The sequence below is a fragment of the Elaeis guineensis genome, chromosome 16, assembly GCF_000442705.2.
Source record: "Elaeis guineensis isolate ETL-2024a chromosome 16, EG11, whole genome shotgun sequence".
Classification (NCBI taxonomy): Eukaryota; Viridiplantae; Streptophyta; class Magnoliopsida; order Arecales; family Arecaceae; genus Elaeis; species Elaeis guineensis.
The window spans coordinates 44,983,189-45,000,556 of NC_026008.2; the positions used below are offsets into that span (position 1 = coordinate 44,983,189).

At 40.0% G+C, this 17,368-nt stretch overlaps 1 protein-coding gene across 1 annotated transcript; it reads right to left on the minus strand.

Annotated features, from left to right (window-relative positions):
- Positions 1–228: 228 nt before the first annotated feature.
- Positions 229–11,660, minus strand: LOC105059141 (NADH dehydrogenase [ubiquinone] 1 alpha subcomplex subunit 9, mitochondrial). The gene is made up of 12 exons (XM_010942362.4): positions 11,500–11,660; positions 11,241–11,337; positions 10,796–10,860; positions 10,350–10,435; positions 10,113–10,197; positions 9,961–10,031; positions 3,565–3,696; positions 2,290–2,405; positions 1,995–2,118; positions 1,769–1,837; positions 750–870; positions 229–674 (listed from the first exon to the last, which is right to left on the minus strand). The coding sequence occupies exons 1-12, from the start codon at positions 11,591–11,593 to the stop codon at positions 538–540; spliced, it is 1,197 nt and encodes a 398-aa protein (XP_010940664.3). The 5' UTR covers positions 11,594–11,660; the 3' UTR covers positions 229–537.
- Positions 11,661–17,368: the final 5,708 nt, after the last annotated feature.

Sequence of the window (17,368 nt, forward strand, 5' to 3'; positions counted from 1 at the left end):
AACTAGCACTGTCGAGTTGTTCGAGACTTCACCCGAATCACCAGCCTTAAGGTTCAAGGATGGTGCCGAATCGTCTTAAGGCGTTCGTCTCCATCAATACGCAAGGAAAAGCACAAACAACAGCTTAATCCTAACTTTAGACAACAAACAACTTCACAAACAATCCAACACAGAAATGGGTGCTACTGCCTGTTTCCCAGCATCTCAAATCACCTGGAAAATAAAACGTATAATAAAAGCCACAAAAAGGGCCTCGAGCACTAACATTACAAGTTTATGATAGCAACATTTTTTGTAAAAAGAAAAAAGGTAAATTCTTGCAATGTTTTCATGTTGCAATTCTTAATCAATTTTAGAAGGAAAATTAGAACCCGATGATAATTTATCCATCCACTCTCACCACTTGGTTTATCAATCAAGGACACAACCCCACTTATTTCTCACCGAATAGAACATTCTGGCAACAGCCAAAGGCAAGAAAATGAGCTAAGAACACAACTGTAATTAAAAGATCTGGAAGAGCCCTCTGACCAAAATCTAAAAATCAGATCTCGTTATCCTCTCACTGACTGTAGAGCCATAAGCAGGTCCTCCCTTACGATAACAGATAAGGTACTCCACAGGGTAGCCTTTCAGTTTGTGTGGCACGATGCCAAGATCGCTCAATGTTAGAGCTGCAGGAAAACAAGGTCATGTGAGCATGGTAAACGAGTGATGGTGCCATTAAATGTTCTTGTGATGATACCAACCATTCTCAGACACTACTGTATCTACAGTAAATGCATTGATCTGATCAAGATTGAATATATCTGGATTTGGCAGAGGAAATGGAACCTTGTTCAACAGGAATTCCCGTGGAGATGCAAGTGCCTGCAGTCGCACAATTCTTAATTGTAATCAACTGGTAATAAAAACAGGCATAGTGTAAAATGAAATATTCCAGTAAAGAAAAAAGTGGTGCACCAATAAAAGGGAAGAAAGCTAATGCTAATGAAAATTAAAATAGCATAGTCTCCAAACAGGCATCCCTTCCTCCTTGGAACCTAAAGTCAGTTGGAAGAAGCAGATGCTTGATGGCTAAAAGCCTTAAACAGAAAATACCAGTTAACAAAAAGGAACCCATTATGGCATAGCACCACCCAGACTCCAATCCATTCCGGCAAAAAAATTGCAATGTGTAGAAGAAGATTTGCACTCCCGAATCTGTTTTCCCATGAAGCTTAGATAGTCCTAGAAGGAACAAGATTGCTTCATTTAATTGAAGAATCTCTAGTTACAGGTATTTAGAAAAGTGAGCAGTCTTTCAGGTATTGGAGTTTTAGGTCAATTATAAGTCCTTTTTTTAAAGTCAAATTCTGTCAGTTAGAATTTCTTATAGATACCTTAAAGAGCCCCTTTCAGGAGCAGATCACATTGTTTTCATAACGTGATTAATTTAGACCATAATTTGGCAGTTTCTTCTCTCTAGGGGCCTAAGCTTTCTCCTGCTTTTCCCTCAAACGTCCTCTACTACTCCGACCCCATTTCTTTCAATGGTGTATTGCTGTTTTCAACAACTGAAATCAACTCAGATCTGATCTTTGGGCGAAATATTTATCCATCAAAGCACATGTGAAAGATGAAAATGCAATTAAATGATTGACAAAATTCTTGTATAATTAACAATACAATCGCAGAATAAATAGTTCATGATGAACCTGAAAAAAATTCTATGAAGGTAGTGATAGATTTGGCATAAGAAATACATCTGATTGTACCATCTTCTTACCTTTGCAATAGGAAAAGGAACCTTCACATACCGTGGCCATTCACGAATCATATCATACATGAGTTCAGCCTGCAACATGCTAGAGAGCTTAGCATGAAGAGAACTATAACCAACAAGTCTTAAACTGCATCAATTTTGGGCTTCAGAATTCCTAGGGTTCCATTCAACGGCTACAACATTTGCCAGTGAATTTGAAAAACAAAGAAAAGTTATTTACAACAATTACCAGTTGATGTAGAGTAAAAACGTCTGGTCCACCAAGCTCATAGACCTTCCCCATACTGGAACCATCATCCTTCAAGGAAGCTATGATGGCAGCAGCTGCATCTACAACATAAATTGGTTGAATCCTGCAAATTTTTTATTTCGATTAGATGTAACTTGTAACTTGTGGGTATACCAGAGCTTTGTGTTGGTGCAGGAGAGAGAAGAAATGAAGGAAAGAAAAAACTACTTCATGTGATCATGGTGGTAGCTACATCCAAAACAGCCTCTAACCATAAATAAGTAATCGTAAATACTTTGTAGATCCGTCACCAATGAGTGGAAGAAAGCTCCATTTTTTAGCAAATTGTGCCCATCTGTTCAATATCCGATCTTCAGTACCAATCAAGGTTCCAGGTTTCATGATTGTGGCCTGAAGTTAAAGCACATCCATTCAGTAGTCTAATAGAATGTTTTATGCAACAAGATGAACAAATGTTATCCGTCTCTGTGCCACTGAAGAACCCAGGGCACATTCTCATACAAATTCAACATCAATTTTTACAATTCCCCTATTTGATGATAGTAATGAAACAAAAAAAGGCTATTTCACAGTTATGGTTGGGCAATCCAGGGTCTTGGGAGGGGCAAACTGAAAACAGACCCGAACTTTATTTCTTTATTTCTTTTTTTCCTCTTTTTTGACACAAAGTGGCTATATCAGGACTCAGACCTGTGCCAGTGCACATGTCAGTCCAATTCTTTGCCATTGCACCAAGAAATGGCCTCTATAGTGATGAAAGAAATGAAGGTTTAAATACTATTTTTTTCAATATATAATTTAAAATAAGCTGACATCATAATGCCCTACACTAAGAATGTACAGACAAAGACCATAGTCATATAATATCCATGTCATAATTTAAAATAAGCTGACATCATCATGCCCCATATTATTTACACTAAAATGTACAGACAAAGACCATAGTCATATAATATCTATGTCATACCTACGTTGAAAGCCATCTAGTAATGTTGAATTTTTTTCACCACACCCAAGTAATATACCAGATTAATGAAATTTTTAAAAATTAGAATGACACTCGCATCATGATTCATGAAAGTTCTAAAATGAAAATTCTTAGAGATCTGAAGTAATTTTTCCACTCTCCAAGGTAATGTAAGATATAGTCCAGCATGTCAGTCTGATTAAGTTCTGATCATCAAATTCAAGACTAGATGTAGGTTTGACTTGAGGAAATAAAAAAGAATAATTTACAATTCGATAAACATGAAACATCTAATATAGAATCCATTACATTAAATTGCTTCTCCAAATCTTCTTTGATTCATTCACAGCCGCCCCCCACCCTCCATAAAAATAAATAGAAATAAAAAAGGCAAGTAATTCTTTTGAATGTGGACAGTATGAAACCAAATAAAGGTAACACCATATTGTGCAAAAAGAATTCTCTCATGAAACTTAGTGATCGTGAAGCATGAACAACTTCATGTCTTTATGATTATTGTCATGACCACAAAATCCAAATTAATAAATAAAATTGTACAGGAACATATAAAAAGATGTTAACCTCAGGAAACTCTCTCAATACAGCTTCCTCTGCAGCAGCTTTGGCCCTCAACATTCTAGAAGGAGAAGAAGGAGATGCCCCTAAGCAAGAAACTTGTATGAATCTCATGATACCTCCGTGTTCTTTAGCAATCTGCTTGGTGTTAGAGGAGGGAAACAAGAATCATATTCCTGTAAGGTCAAAGTTATGCTTTGCATTGCAAATATGTTATTCTGTTATCCAAGCAATAAATTGAGTAAATTTAGCAAAAAACCTTACCAGAGAATGAACATGATGCAACACAAGATTTCAGGCAAGAAATAAAAAATAAAACCAGCTAAGAACCAAACCAACAGAAGGGAAAGAAAATGCCTCCAAAAAAATAAAACATGGGAGCCAGATATACAATTGTCGAGAAAAATGTCTCGAGATTCGGTCCACAATAAGCTCAGAACGAGGTCTAGGACAAAAAATAAAATTCAACGAGTCTAAGATTAGCCCAAACGGAGTCCAAACAGCGAAGATACGCATGAAGAAAACCCGAGAGGAGCTAGTACGACCCACGGGCCGGTGCAGGCCGCTGACGGCACAAGCCAAGCCCAGTCAGGTGTGTGGCACGCATGGGCCGCAGTGCTGGACCGGCCCAGATGCATGAGCACGGCCCGCGAGCGGGAGCAGGCCCGCTATCCAGTAGCGGTCCATTGTGGACTGCACATAGTTTCGCGGTCCACGCCTGTAGCGTGGACCGATCAGGCAAGAGGCTGGATGATGCGATCCGACGGCTGCCTTTTTTTTGCGCAATCCGATAGTCCAGGATGCTGCCGGTTGGGATCGGACGGTTGAGGTGAAATCCGACTTGGATCAGGAGTTAAGGGGGCCTAATTGCGTGATCGGACGGCTCTGGTTTGAGCCGATCACGATCGGACGGTCCAGAAAGATTTTAGGATTTGATTTGAGCCCGATATCCTAGTGAAACACTATTTTGAGATTTTTGAAAGCTATATAACTCCGATTGACAAATCGTTTGTTGTGTTGGATAGCTGGTGACGTCCTGATCGTGCAAAGAAATTTTTTGAGAGGTTTCAAAAAATTTTTATGAGGATTTTGAGATTTTTTATTAAGAGATCTTTGTATAAGAGTTGAATGATGAGTTTCTCTTATATTTGTTTAATTTTTTTTCTCTCATGATAAGCTTGCACACCCCATGGAGGTAGGCTTGAGGCCATTCCATATTACCTTGATTTATTTGTGGTATTTTTCTCTCTCTTTCTTCTCTTTTCCTCCCCTAACAAATGGTATCAGAGTATAACAAGTGGTATCAGAGCCTGGTTATCGTGGGTAAGTGGTACCAGATGATCCAGACAGAGATGGTGTTGATCGAGATAGAAGATGAAAAAGACAAGCATAATCAAGATGGAGATCAATCGGTTCGACAGGAAAAGCAATTTCTCCTTGTGACAAGTGAGGGTGAAGGACGAGCTCATCCAACATGAGTTGATCGACGCTCTGTTGTACGAGAAGCCGGCCACCATGGAGAAAAAGACCTGAGAGCGGCTACAGATGCAAACGGTGAGTACCATCTGTTTGTACCTGACGGATGAGATGGTGATTCATGTGCTCGGTGAGACTTCTCCGACGGTGCTGTAGTAGAAGCTCGAGTTGTATATGACGAAGTTCCTTACCAACACTTCCTCTGGAAGCAGTTCTACCAACTGCGGATGGACGAAGGATAGAGCGTGCAGGAGCATCTCAGCCACTTTCAAAAGATTCTCATCGATCTTCTCAGTGTAGGTGAGAAGATTGAGGAGAAGATCAGAACGTTGGCCTTGCTAGCGTCGCTTCTCCATTCGTATGAGTCTTTGATGACTGCTCTTCTAGTGGGAAAGAACACCATCAAGATGGACGAGGTCACCGCGATAATTCTCCAGAACGAGATTCTCAAGAGGGAGAACCCAACTTTGAGCTCAGATGGCGGTAGTTTAGCTTTGACGATTTTTGGAGCAGGTGACAGCAGACGGAGCAACAGAAGATAGCAAAGAGGACGATCCAGGTCTAAAATGAGGGACTCCAGCAAGATCAGGTGCTACCGATGTGATGAGTTGGGACATCGTGTTAGAAATTGTTCTCAACTCAGAGATCGGACGACAGCTACTGTGGTGATGGACTGTAGCGAGTCAGAGGATGATGTCCTAATGATATCTAACGAGGTATCTACTTTCCAGTAGTGGATTTTAGATTCTGCATGCATCCATCATGTATGTTGCAGAGAGGAGCTGTTTGACTCTCTGAAGAGCAGTGAGGGCACTATTCATCTGTCGGATGGATCGAACTATGCGATCAAAGGCATCGGGATGGTCGGTTGGAAGATACATGATAGTGCAGTGAAAAGATTGGACGAAGTCCGATACTACCTGATTTCAGACGAAATCTTATCTCACGGAGCAGACTGGATTTAAACGGTTACAGTTGGATAGCTGGTGAGAGAATCCTGAAGGTTATGCACGGCGATAGAGTTATTCTGGAAGAAAAGAAGAGGACAAGAGAACATTACTACCTGACGGAGAGCCCAGTATGAGGTGGAGCTTCAAAAGCCAGGGCGACCCCAATACAAGATGGAGCTCCAGATGGAGGTGGATCGGACACAAGATGCGAAACTCGAGAGAACGAGAGGCGACGTCGCAGAGTGAAGTTCTTATTACTGCAGGAGACTTCTCCGAGCAGATCTTTGGTCAGAGTGGATATAGCCCATGACGGAGGTGGGATCGAGCGGCCTAGCTCGACTCCCACGTTTGCTCATCCATAAGATAGTAGGCGTCCCCAAGGCATGAAGACAAGATGGATCACAGGCTCTTAAAGACAGATGAAGACCGAATATCGAGTCGAGATGGAGATTGTTGAGAAAAACGTATCAAGATTCAGTCCATAATAAGCCCAAAACAAGGTCCAGGATGAAAAATAGAATCCAACGAGCTTAAGATCAACCCAAACGGAGTCCAGACAGCGAAGATACGCACGAAAGAAGTCCGAAAGAAGCTGGTACAGCCCACGGGCCGGCACAGGCCACCGATGGCACGAGCCAGGCAGCCAAGTGCCCGGCATGCGTGGACCACAGTGCTGGGCCAGCCCAGATGTGTGGGCACAGCCCACGAGCGAGTGCAGGCCCACTATCCAATTGGAGTCCACCATGGACCGCGCACAATTTCACGGTCCACGCCTCCAGCGTGGGCCGATCAGACGGGAGGCTGGATGACGTGATCCGATGGCTGTCTTTTTTGCACGATCCGACGGTCCAGGATGCTCCCAGTCGGGATCGGACAGCTGAGGTAAAATCTAACTTGGATCAGGAGTTAAGGGGGCCTGATTGCGCGATCGGACGGCTTTGATTTGAGTCAGTCATGATTGGATGGTCCAGAAGGGTTCTAAGATTTGATTTGAGCCCAAGTATCCTAGTGAAACACTGTTTTGAAATTTTTTGGAGGCTATATAACTCTGATTGATGAGCCATTTATTGTATTGGATAGCTGGTGATGTCCTGACCGTGTAGAGAGACTTCTTGAGAGATTTCAGAGAGCTTTTATGAGGATTTTGGAGTTTCTTGTTGAGAGATCTTTGTATAAGAATTGAGGGATAAGTTCCTTGTATTTGTTTGATTTTCTTTCTCTCGTAGTGAAGCTTACACGCCTCGTGGAAATAGATTTGAGGCCAATCCATGTTATCTTGATTTGTTTGTGGTATTTTTCTCTCTCTTTCTTCTTTCTTCCTCCCCCAACAAATGGTATCAGAGCACAACAATACAAACCCTTAGTTATGCCCACATATAACTCTTAACAGGTTTACGAATTCTTTAGAGTGAAAGAATGAATAGGTGTCCCATCAGATGCGCATGTGTGCCACTTATAAGTAAAACTTTCAGGATTTATATGAATCGTCATGTTACTTCGAACTAGTATATCATAGTTATTAGGATTAGGAACTTTTGATTGACTAAACATTTAACTGTTATTAGCAAGAATTAAAATATAGCGTGCTGGCACGGTGCCAACTTGAAGCTGGGATGGTGAACGTAAAGTTCCCTGCAGTGCTAGTGTTTGGCATGCACTGGCACAAGTGCACAAATCTGACATCAGTAAGGGACTGGCATGAAATGTTTCATGCTATGCAGATAAGCAACTTAATCATGCTAACTATCTACTTAAAATATTCATGCTAACTAGAACCTTCTAAGAATTCCTAAAATCAAACTCCTGGCAGAAAACGGAAGGGAAACTTAAAAGTGAATGGGGAGAGATGTCATGCTGTAGGCATGGCTATAGCCTAGAGGCTTACAAATACACCATATGCAACTTTCGGTTTCATGCACTTCTCAGCCACATGAAAGCCTGTTGCCAAATGAAATGTTTGATGCTTTCATAAATGTTTGATGCTTTCATTTCAAGCATGGTCCCATATTTATTTTTAATGCAGTCATCATAATCAATTAATATGAGATCTACCCTTCATCGACATAGGATAAACAGGCTGATGTCCTGATAAGTGGTTTTTCACATATATGAGATCTCAATAAAAATGGACAAGATGATCTTGATAATAGTACAGATACTATAAGCTTAGGACTTAGGATGATAAAATGACAGACTTAAGCCTAGTTCCTTTGTCCTACAACTATAACAAAGCCAGCTGATTTGAATTATTGTCTACGACCAGAACTACCTAGATCATGAAGCACAAACTTGGGCTGGTGACTCAAAATTTTCACTCCCAAATACCTCCGCAATTAAAGAAGCATAGGAATAGCAAATTTTAAGTAAAACACATAGAATTTCCAATCCAATTTCATATTTGTTGGGGTCTGCATGGAACACTTGGGCAACCCAAACCAATTCGAATTTCCACTACAGGACTCATAATCCAATTTGAGACCCAAATTAAACCGTACAAAGAACTCAGAGGTTAAACATATAACTCATGATTCTACAATTGAGCTTCCAATCCAACATGACTTGAACCACAGTCGAATCAACCCAACCTGGTTGGTCGGTCAAACCTCATTCAGTCCAATCTGAATTATGGCTTGAATGATTTTGAAAAATCTGGTTAGGTTAGCTTTGGACAGTCAGAAACATTATTTGAACAGGTTGGGTAATTTGTTGGCCGGGTTGGGCTTGGTTGAGTCCTAAGATCAGACCAGCCTCAGCCAAGTTGCATCCCTAGTCAAATGATAATCGCCTCCTCATCAAATTCCGATTGAAAGAAAAATCGATGTCCAAAATGGAGATCACCAAGCATGCTCTGGTTGCAGATAAAAGCTATCTATAAAATTAATATTGCAAATGGAAACCAAGAAGGAAATGATCTCCTTTCATTCTCCATTACTTGTTCAAAGAGAAGCCAAGATTCAAACTGAAGATTGCTAATGATAAGGGTATCCATAATTACACAGAGATGGCTGGAGCATAAATTCAAGACCAATATAAAGTGAGCTGACAGATATGCTAGCCAAAAGTATATATGATGCTTTGAATAAACTGCTGAATTGCACTTTACTTTGAACCCAGGCAAGTCCATGATAAGAAAGGGAAAAAAAAAGGAAAGCCAAAAGTCACATTTGTGGCTTATAAAACTGGCAATGGAGTTTGCTTCATTGTTTTGTCAATATGTCCAGTTTCAAGAATAACCTCCTCGAAAGGTCAACCTTGTAAATGGGTAGCACTTAAAATGATTGCCCTCCTTAGAATCTTAAGGAAGTCATATGGAGAGGTCGATGCTACAAAATCATGCATAGCAGAATAATGGCTCTTGGAGACAAAAGGTGAAACCTGATAAAGAAAGATAAAGTAGGAAAACAAAGCATAAAACCTAAGAAAACCTAACAAGAGGTTGCCAGGAAAGCTTTCAATTTTGAAAAGGGCTATGATAATTATTAACGAAGAAATTCAACTTAATGGGAGTAATGAAGGGGATATCCAAAAAAGTTCTTATGTAGATGAGATTGGGTGGATTGGTTATTATTTTTGATGGGAAGATTGGGCAAAATCCTAATCACTTCCATTAAGAAAATGAAAGAGGAAATACAAGCAAGATAAACACATGATAGAGATAGGGTAACAGGGAAGATAGGGGTGATCAGTTATTGTATGATTAATCATAATTTAGCATATAATTCTATGCATTTGTTTCCCAATTTAGGTAGGCAATTTTTATAATACTAAATAAGAATTTTGAACACTATGTTCCCTCCATTGTGTCATGCATCTGTACACAAAACAATAACCAAAAATATTACATACAAAACAAACAACAACTTGATGCAATGCAACATGCCAGAAATTCTAAATCACTAAGGAGGAACCCTAAACATCTCTTCTAGCAATTTATATCTTTTAATATGCATCAGAAAGACTTTATGAAAAAACATACCACTGCAAGCTGCTCAGCCATGGCATGATTAACTTCTTCAAAGCTGTAATTTCTTGTCTCATACTCCCTTCCTGCCATCACAAGAACCAATCAGATATACATCTCATGACCTATTTTATAATCTTGACATATATAAAGTATATTACATATACCGATAAGATTCAAAACCACATTTGCCTTAGCCATCACAGCTTTAATTGAATTTTCATCTCTTGGATTATAATTCATTGGAACAATCTGAGGGGCAGAAAAGAAAAACCAAACAAGATCCAGAAATAAGAGTTTAAGCAAAAAGAAATACAACATATGCAAAGAAGTCAGAATTATAAGCTATAGGTACCACTGTGTGCAGCAATAGATCTTAAGAAGATTAAAACTAACTCTGATACCTGACCCAAATCACCCATCAACTTGAGGTGCCGGTGAGAATCCTCAGACCCTCGAAAAGGAACTAGGACTTGAGACCCCATTTTAGCTGCCCATTAGCAAAAGATATATTCTATCATTACCATTTCTGAGAACTTGAGGGAAAAAATCATAAACTTCCCATCTTCTTCAGTCAAAGTTGACATTTCACAAGAACAGAAGCAAATTTTGTGCTGAAATAGCAGGTCCCAAATAACCAATCCACAACTTAATATGTTAACCGGATCTATTATCACTATGTCTTATCCTACATAGGATATTCTTACCACTCGTATCAGAGGCAAGCCCTGTGGCAAAAGCTATTGCCGTGAAAGGTTAGGGGAAAAAAAGGGCGGGGGTGGGATCAGAGCCATGTTAAATCAGTCAGAATATGACCACAGTGTTAAAGTTAAGCTCATCCAGAACTTACCAAGCTGTTGGACAACATAACGGCCAAGAAACCCTGTAGCACCAAAGACTGTCGCGACGATCCCACTGCGAAAATGGGCACCCAGTTCCATAATTAGGTAACCAAACCATCCAATGACTTGAATCAATAAATACATTACATCCCAAAAGAAGAAATTTCTGGCACAAATGCAAATGCAGCTCGGCGTAAAAGAATAATCCACACATTCAGAATCAAGTAGATATAAGATTGCATAGCAGGCAGCAATGAGCTTCTCCCCTCACATAACCAAGATCCAATCTTGAAGCAACACAAGCCAGCAAAGCGATAGGCATCATTTTTTAACCAAATCAGTTTGATCCAAGTTAAACACTTCAAGATTTCTTAAAACAAAGTCTTTAAAAACGGCGGTGGTCCAAGACAAGAAAGAAAACAAGGAACTGGAAGAAAAAAGGGCATAATTTACCTCACGGATGACCTTCCGCCTGTGCCCTTGCGGACAAGATGCCCCGTCCCCTTGACGGAAATGGTGGATACATGCCGCAGGTGATCGAGCCCATACCCTATAGATTCGCAAAAGAAAACATGCATCAAATATTTGAGAAAACAAGCGATTAATCTGGACCACAACAGCAAAACAGAGAAGCCCCTGGAAAGCATTGACCTCTGACTAACCCTAGACGATGGATCGATGGTGAGGGGTGCGAAATGGGGAGGGAGATTACCATCGGAGGAAAGGGGATAAATGGATTTGAAGAGAAAGGGGGCGGGCGAGTGATCATGAAGTCGCTGTCCAGAGCGCCTCCAGCAGGCCTGCATCGTTTCGGAGGAAGAGCGAGAGAGAGAGAGAGAGAGAGAGAGTAGAAGACCCCCTCCAACGTTGAGCATATAGAGCCGATGAGGCGAAGTTGCCTGGACGGAGGCACATTCGGCTGTTTGGGCGAGCCCAAAAGGCCGTTTTGATGAATGGGCTCAACGATTTCTCGAAGGCCCAACAAGTGATTGGGCCTTGGCTGTTGATCCCTAATTGAGGAACCTTACGGAGATCCGCAAAACTATATCAAACCTACGGAAATTCTTTGTATACGGCACCTGATGTAGAAAAAATATAACGGCCCATCCGATTGAGCCACATAAGCATCATTTTTCAACATGCATTTAATGCGTCATATCATTTTTTCGTTTAAAATTGTGAATGATGAAGATGTTCCTTCTCTTCTGAAAAAATTATAATATTCTGTGGCCATATTATAACATCCTATGATCAAATTGTGACTTCCTATATAGGATGTCATAATTTTTCTTCCAAAAGTCATAAAGAAGGAAGGACATTTTCATCATTAAAATCTTAAAAAATTTTTAAATGACTAAAATATTCCTACCTTCTTTATGACATTCTATGGCCAAATTTTGATTTTCTACGTGGGATGTCAAAATATGGCCATACGATGTCATACTTTTTTCAGAAGAAGAGAGATATTTTTATTATTTAAAATTTTAAATAAAAAAATAGAATGGCATGCATTAAATGAACGTTAGAAAGTGGTAGCTATGTGGCTTAATTAGGTGTGACGGTGTATTTTTTCTATATCAAATGCAGTGTACAAAGAATTTCTCACCAAACCTAATAGGAAAAGTGGGCCTATAAGTTGGGCATGGGCCTAGCGATAGGACACTTGTGTAACCATTGGGATGTGGTTTTGCTAAAAATTTATACGAACAGCATGATTCAGTGCTACATGAAGTGTACAACTTCGATTTTGATGAATACAAGAAGCTTGGACGAGGGCATAATCCGAACTATGATTTTTGCGTACCTGTTACGTGGTACCATGTAGATGTTTTTTTTTGATTGCTAGCTTTTCTTTCCTTCCATTGATGGATTTATTAAGTGTATTTTGTTTTAATTGATCTTTGTGGATTTTTTCAATGATACGTGTGGCCATATTTGATGTCCATGGATACCTCAAAAGATACTATTGATTGTTGGTGGGTGCATCTGAGTGGGAAATGGTCAAAAACTATTGTTGTTATCCTAGGCAAGATTTGAACTACGAGGAATATTTTTTGAAAAAAACCTCCACATGTAAAAACCCTTAAAGTCTGTTTGGATGGTTGGATCGAAAATCTTATAAGATCCATGAGTTGGATTAGTACAACAATCAAAGGTATTGGATTATAAACTAGGCGAGGTCTATGTTAACAAGTATCCCAAATTATTTTTTGAGTAGGCGGACCTAAATCCCACAGCAGGTCTTCCTATAGGATTTTGGAAGTCTTCGACAATGTTCCAGCCCGGAGGTTTGAGATGGACAAGCGACTGGATTCTGGAAGGAACAATGGATGAGGAATGAAACTTTTCTAGTGAGCTATCCAAACTTGCATGCCCTCTCAAAGAATCAAACTGTGAGCATTGCTAGCTTAATGAAAAAGAAAGAATGGTCCTTAAACTTAAAACTCCAATGACATTTGAAGCAATGATTGAGTTCCAATTACTGCACATTCGCCTAAGGCAAACAAAACTCACAAGTGAAAATGATAAAAGATCATGGAGGTGGACCACATCAAAGGATTTTTCAGTTAAACAATGCTTCAACTTTCTAATGCATGGAGGAGTTATACCAATTTTTGGGGGCATCATATGGAAGTTATCCATCCCAAAAAAGATTTAAGATCTTTAGCTGGCTATGTTACAACAACAAGATTCTCACTCCCGACAACTTAATAAAGAGGTGTGTTGTATTGTACTTCAAAGTGGCTTCTTACTTTGCGGAAATCATGAAGGGACATTGGATCACTTGATGATGGAATGTAACTACTCTAAAGCTTTCTGGAATCAGCTACTGCAGGGACTACAGGTTCAACCCGTTCCAAACAACCTCCATGACCTTTGGCAAGAATGGAGGAAATCATCGGTTCAGAAAGAAATGGAAACAATAGTTGATGCTTTGTCTACCACAGGATATTGGAGCATTTGGAAGAAAAGAAACCGAAGAATATTTGTATACCAACCGTAGGCATACAAAGAAGACATTAAGCAAACAATCCACTTGCTCAGGGACTGTACTTCATCTGTGAAGGGGAACTCTTTTTCCAAGCTTCTTCTAGTTCTCAGCAGGGTCTAGAAGAAAATTTAGCAACCGAAGTACATTCAATGGCTGATAGTCCCAAAAGAGAGGGGGAAGAGAATAGGAAGAACTGGCAGTATCCAAGGATTGGAACATGGAGGGCTGAATAATACGCCTGGGCGATTGCAAAGCTGAGACACAAGGAAGCACGATCTAAAGGTGCATGGCACCGTTCTTTGCATTAGTCGGAGCACGTACATGATGGTTCATCGACTCCCTCCCGGCGAGCTCTCATTCTTTTATCAGCTGACAGATGCCTTCACAGTTCTTGCTATGAAATCATTGGCACAAGACTTCACCCATGTACCATAACATGGGGCTTAAAATTGTTCCATTTGTTTGCCTTAACTTCTGATTATCATCTCATCTTCCTCATCTATGGGTTTCGGATTATCTACAGCTTTACTACGTGGTTATTTCATCAGATTATAATACGATGTTTCACAGGATTATATTTTCTTTACAGCTGTTACGGTTATCCTTCTACTTATGGCAATCATTAAAGTCAGCTGGGGCCTACATATCATCTTAACTACAAGCAATCAATGTAATGAACCCACCGACCCAACGCCTTTTTCTTTTTCTCTTTTGTTTAATTATGTTTTTGTAAAGACGATCCAACCCCCTTTGTATTGTGCATATATTTTACCCATCTTAATAAATTAAACATGGCGAAGGTTTCCTATCTCCCCCATTTACTTTCAATTTTTTTTTAAAAAAAATCATAAGATATTGAAAATGTTCATATTCTTCATAAACTGAACAAATTTAATGATGAATCATAAATACATAGCGGTATAATTCTAATATGATAAAAATATATTCACAAAAATTAAAAAAATATGCAAAAAATCTAAAGGAATATATGATGCAATAGTCTAAATAATTATTTCCATATAATTAGTTATATATAATATCATCCAATTGGTTGCATTATTAGTTTTTTTGTAGATATGTATCACCTTATGAGATAGAAGAAAAGCAGCCATTTTTCAACAATTGCATAGTAGTGGATGGAGTCTAATTTAGGTTGTTGACCATATCTAGAAGGCTATCTAAACACAAAATCTAGTGAGTCATCTTTTAATGTGATATAGATCACCGTAAAATCTTTTGGTCGATATAATATTTTTGTATTAGTTCAAATAAGACGGGGTCACCTTCAATCTAGCTGATGGATATGATTTTTGTGTGAATGGTTGGACTTTGCAAGACTTTACGTGGACCCTAAAAGGTCATCCGAGAGTTTTCCATGCCGTGGTGCCTGGGCATAGATGGCATAGGTTATATCTTTTGTACGAAAGAAGGTTTTATTTTTCTTCGCACGAATCCACCATTCCATTACACAATGATAGCTTCGAGAGCTGTGTAGTAGATTGATGACTGAATTTATAGTGCTTGGATATCAGTGTGATATGTGATCCAACAGCGGACGATGCAAAAGAAGATCCATCATCCTTCGTGCGAAAGATACAGCCCCAACTCGTGTCCAGCGGGCTCATCCATATTTTCCCATGTAATGAATCCAGGTACTTGCTCTATAAAAAAGATAAAAAGGAGCGCCTGCAGTGTATAGCGCGGCCGCATGTGGATGTGAAGCATGCGATGTACATCGCCTGCGGCTGCCATCCATTATGCGATGGACGTTGGATACAGTACACCACACGTGCGATCATCATGAGTACAATAGAGGATTCGTGCTTAAAAAAAAAAAAAAAAAAGAACAGACTACCTTTTTCATGATACCGACAAAAACGGGAGTCAATAGAAAGTGCAAAATTATAAGAAAAATAAAAAAAAAATACTTCAAAATTATCGATCCCATAAAAAATAAAAATTTATGTACTAAAAAAAAAAATAAATTCAGATACTCTGTGCGCGGAATGATCATGTGTAGATATATGTTGGTGCCGTCCATCGTGCGATGAACGGGACGCGCTGTGCGCGGAAGTTAAAAAGTTCGGAGTGCCCGAGAGAGCATTTTTCTATTTTCATGCGCCGGAGGCCGACAAAGACAATGCCATCCGCGGAATAGACGGCGAATGAAAAGAAAGGCCAATCAGCCTTCCGTCCGAAGTATAAAACCCGAACCCCTACGAACACTTACCCACCGAAACATCCTTTTGCCCATCTCCATTAAGTTGCAACAGCCTCATGTCTGAGACGGGAAGCTGCAAGAGCCTGCATACCCAACTCTCCTGCACAAACCCACCTCATAGAAATGGAAATGGAAGAGAGGACAGCAGCCACTCAACTCTGCGCACTTTCGTCCGAGGAATGCCCATGTTCGCTATAGGCGTGGTAGTGACTCTCCTCTCATCCTATGTCGCTATGGAAGGTGGGCAAGTTTTGACCAAGCCCAGCAACGACGACTTCACCCCAATAGACATGTTTGCATCCTCTTTGCTCGGTCTATTCTCTTCTTCCATGGCATCCATCACGTTCCGTCCTAAAGTTCCCATGATCGCCTCCATCTTTGAAGACATCACGATCATCTTCATCTCATCCACTTTTGGGTCGCTGGTTTGCATCCTTACTCGTGTGCATCACTGGATTGTGATCTCAGCATGCATGGTTCCTTTGCTGCCTCTCGGTCCAAGTCCATGCATGCCGTTGCTCTCTTGTTTCAGTAGGATCCTTCGCAAAATCCACAAGTGACCACAGTGCCTGTAATAGCTGTTTAACAAGCCGGTTCCTTGCCGTTTCCTCTGCTATTGTGGTCGTGTACATGATGTTATTCGGAAAGGTCGTACAATTTTCCTAAACAAAAATAAAGTTTGCCACATAAGCAGGAAAGGATGTAGTGTTCGGATTTACAAGCGATTATATGAGATTGTATAATTAGTAAGGCAAGTGGGCCAGCCTACTTTTACCGTCAAGTGGAACTACGTCTTTTTTTGGTGACATCATTCAACTGTGTGCCATCTTGGATCCATCAAATCTTCTTTGGTGGAAGGGCCAGTTTAAGTAAACTGAGTTGGATGCGATCTGAATCCAATTTTACGGATCTTGTCAGACCCCAAACCCCAAAAACAGACGTTGAGAACATTGCAGTCACCCTGCACTCACAGGGATTCATCTTATAAGTGTGCAAAACTTCCAACCTGCTAATAAATGTAACATAAATATGTTCACATAGATCACCAAAAACCTTTTTCTTTTTTTTTTTTCTTGAAAGTCCGGGAGGAATGAGAGTTTCCCCCGATGTTCATTCATTGAAAGCAAAAAATGTACACAGTTTTGTATGGAGCCAGGAGTAGTTGACACCTGACTCGACTGTAAGTTGTGATAGGATCCCAGATGATTTACAGATGGATTAACAGAGGGATGTGATTGAGCTCAGAGGGTTAACGAAACAAAAGGTGATTGAATAACGAAACAGAAAAGCGTAGTTTTCCGGCTTAGAAGAGTAGCGTTCGTAAACGTTATTCTTCCTTTTCGTTGGGACCTTCAGACTGCTTGTTCT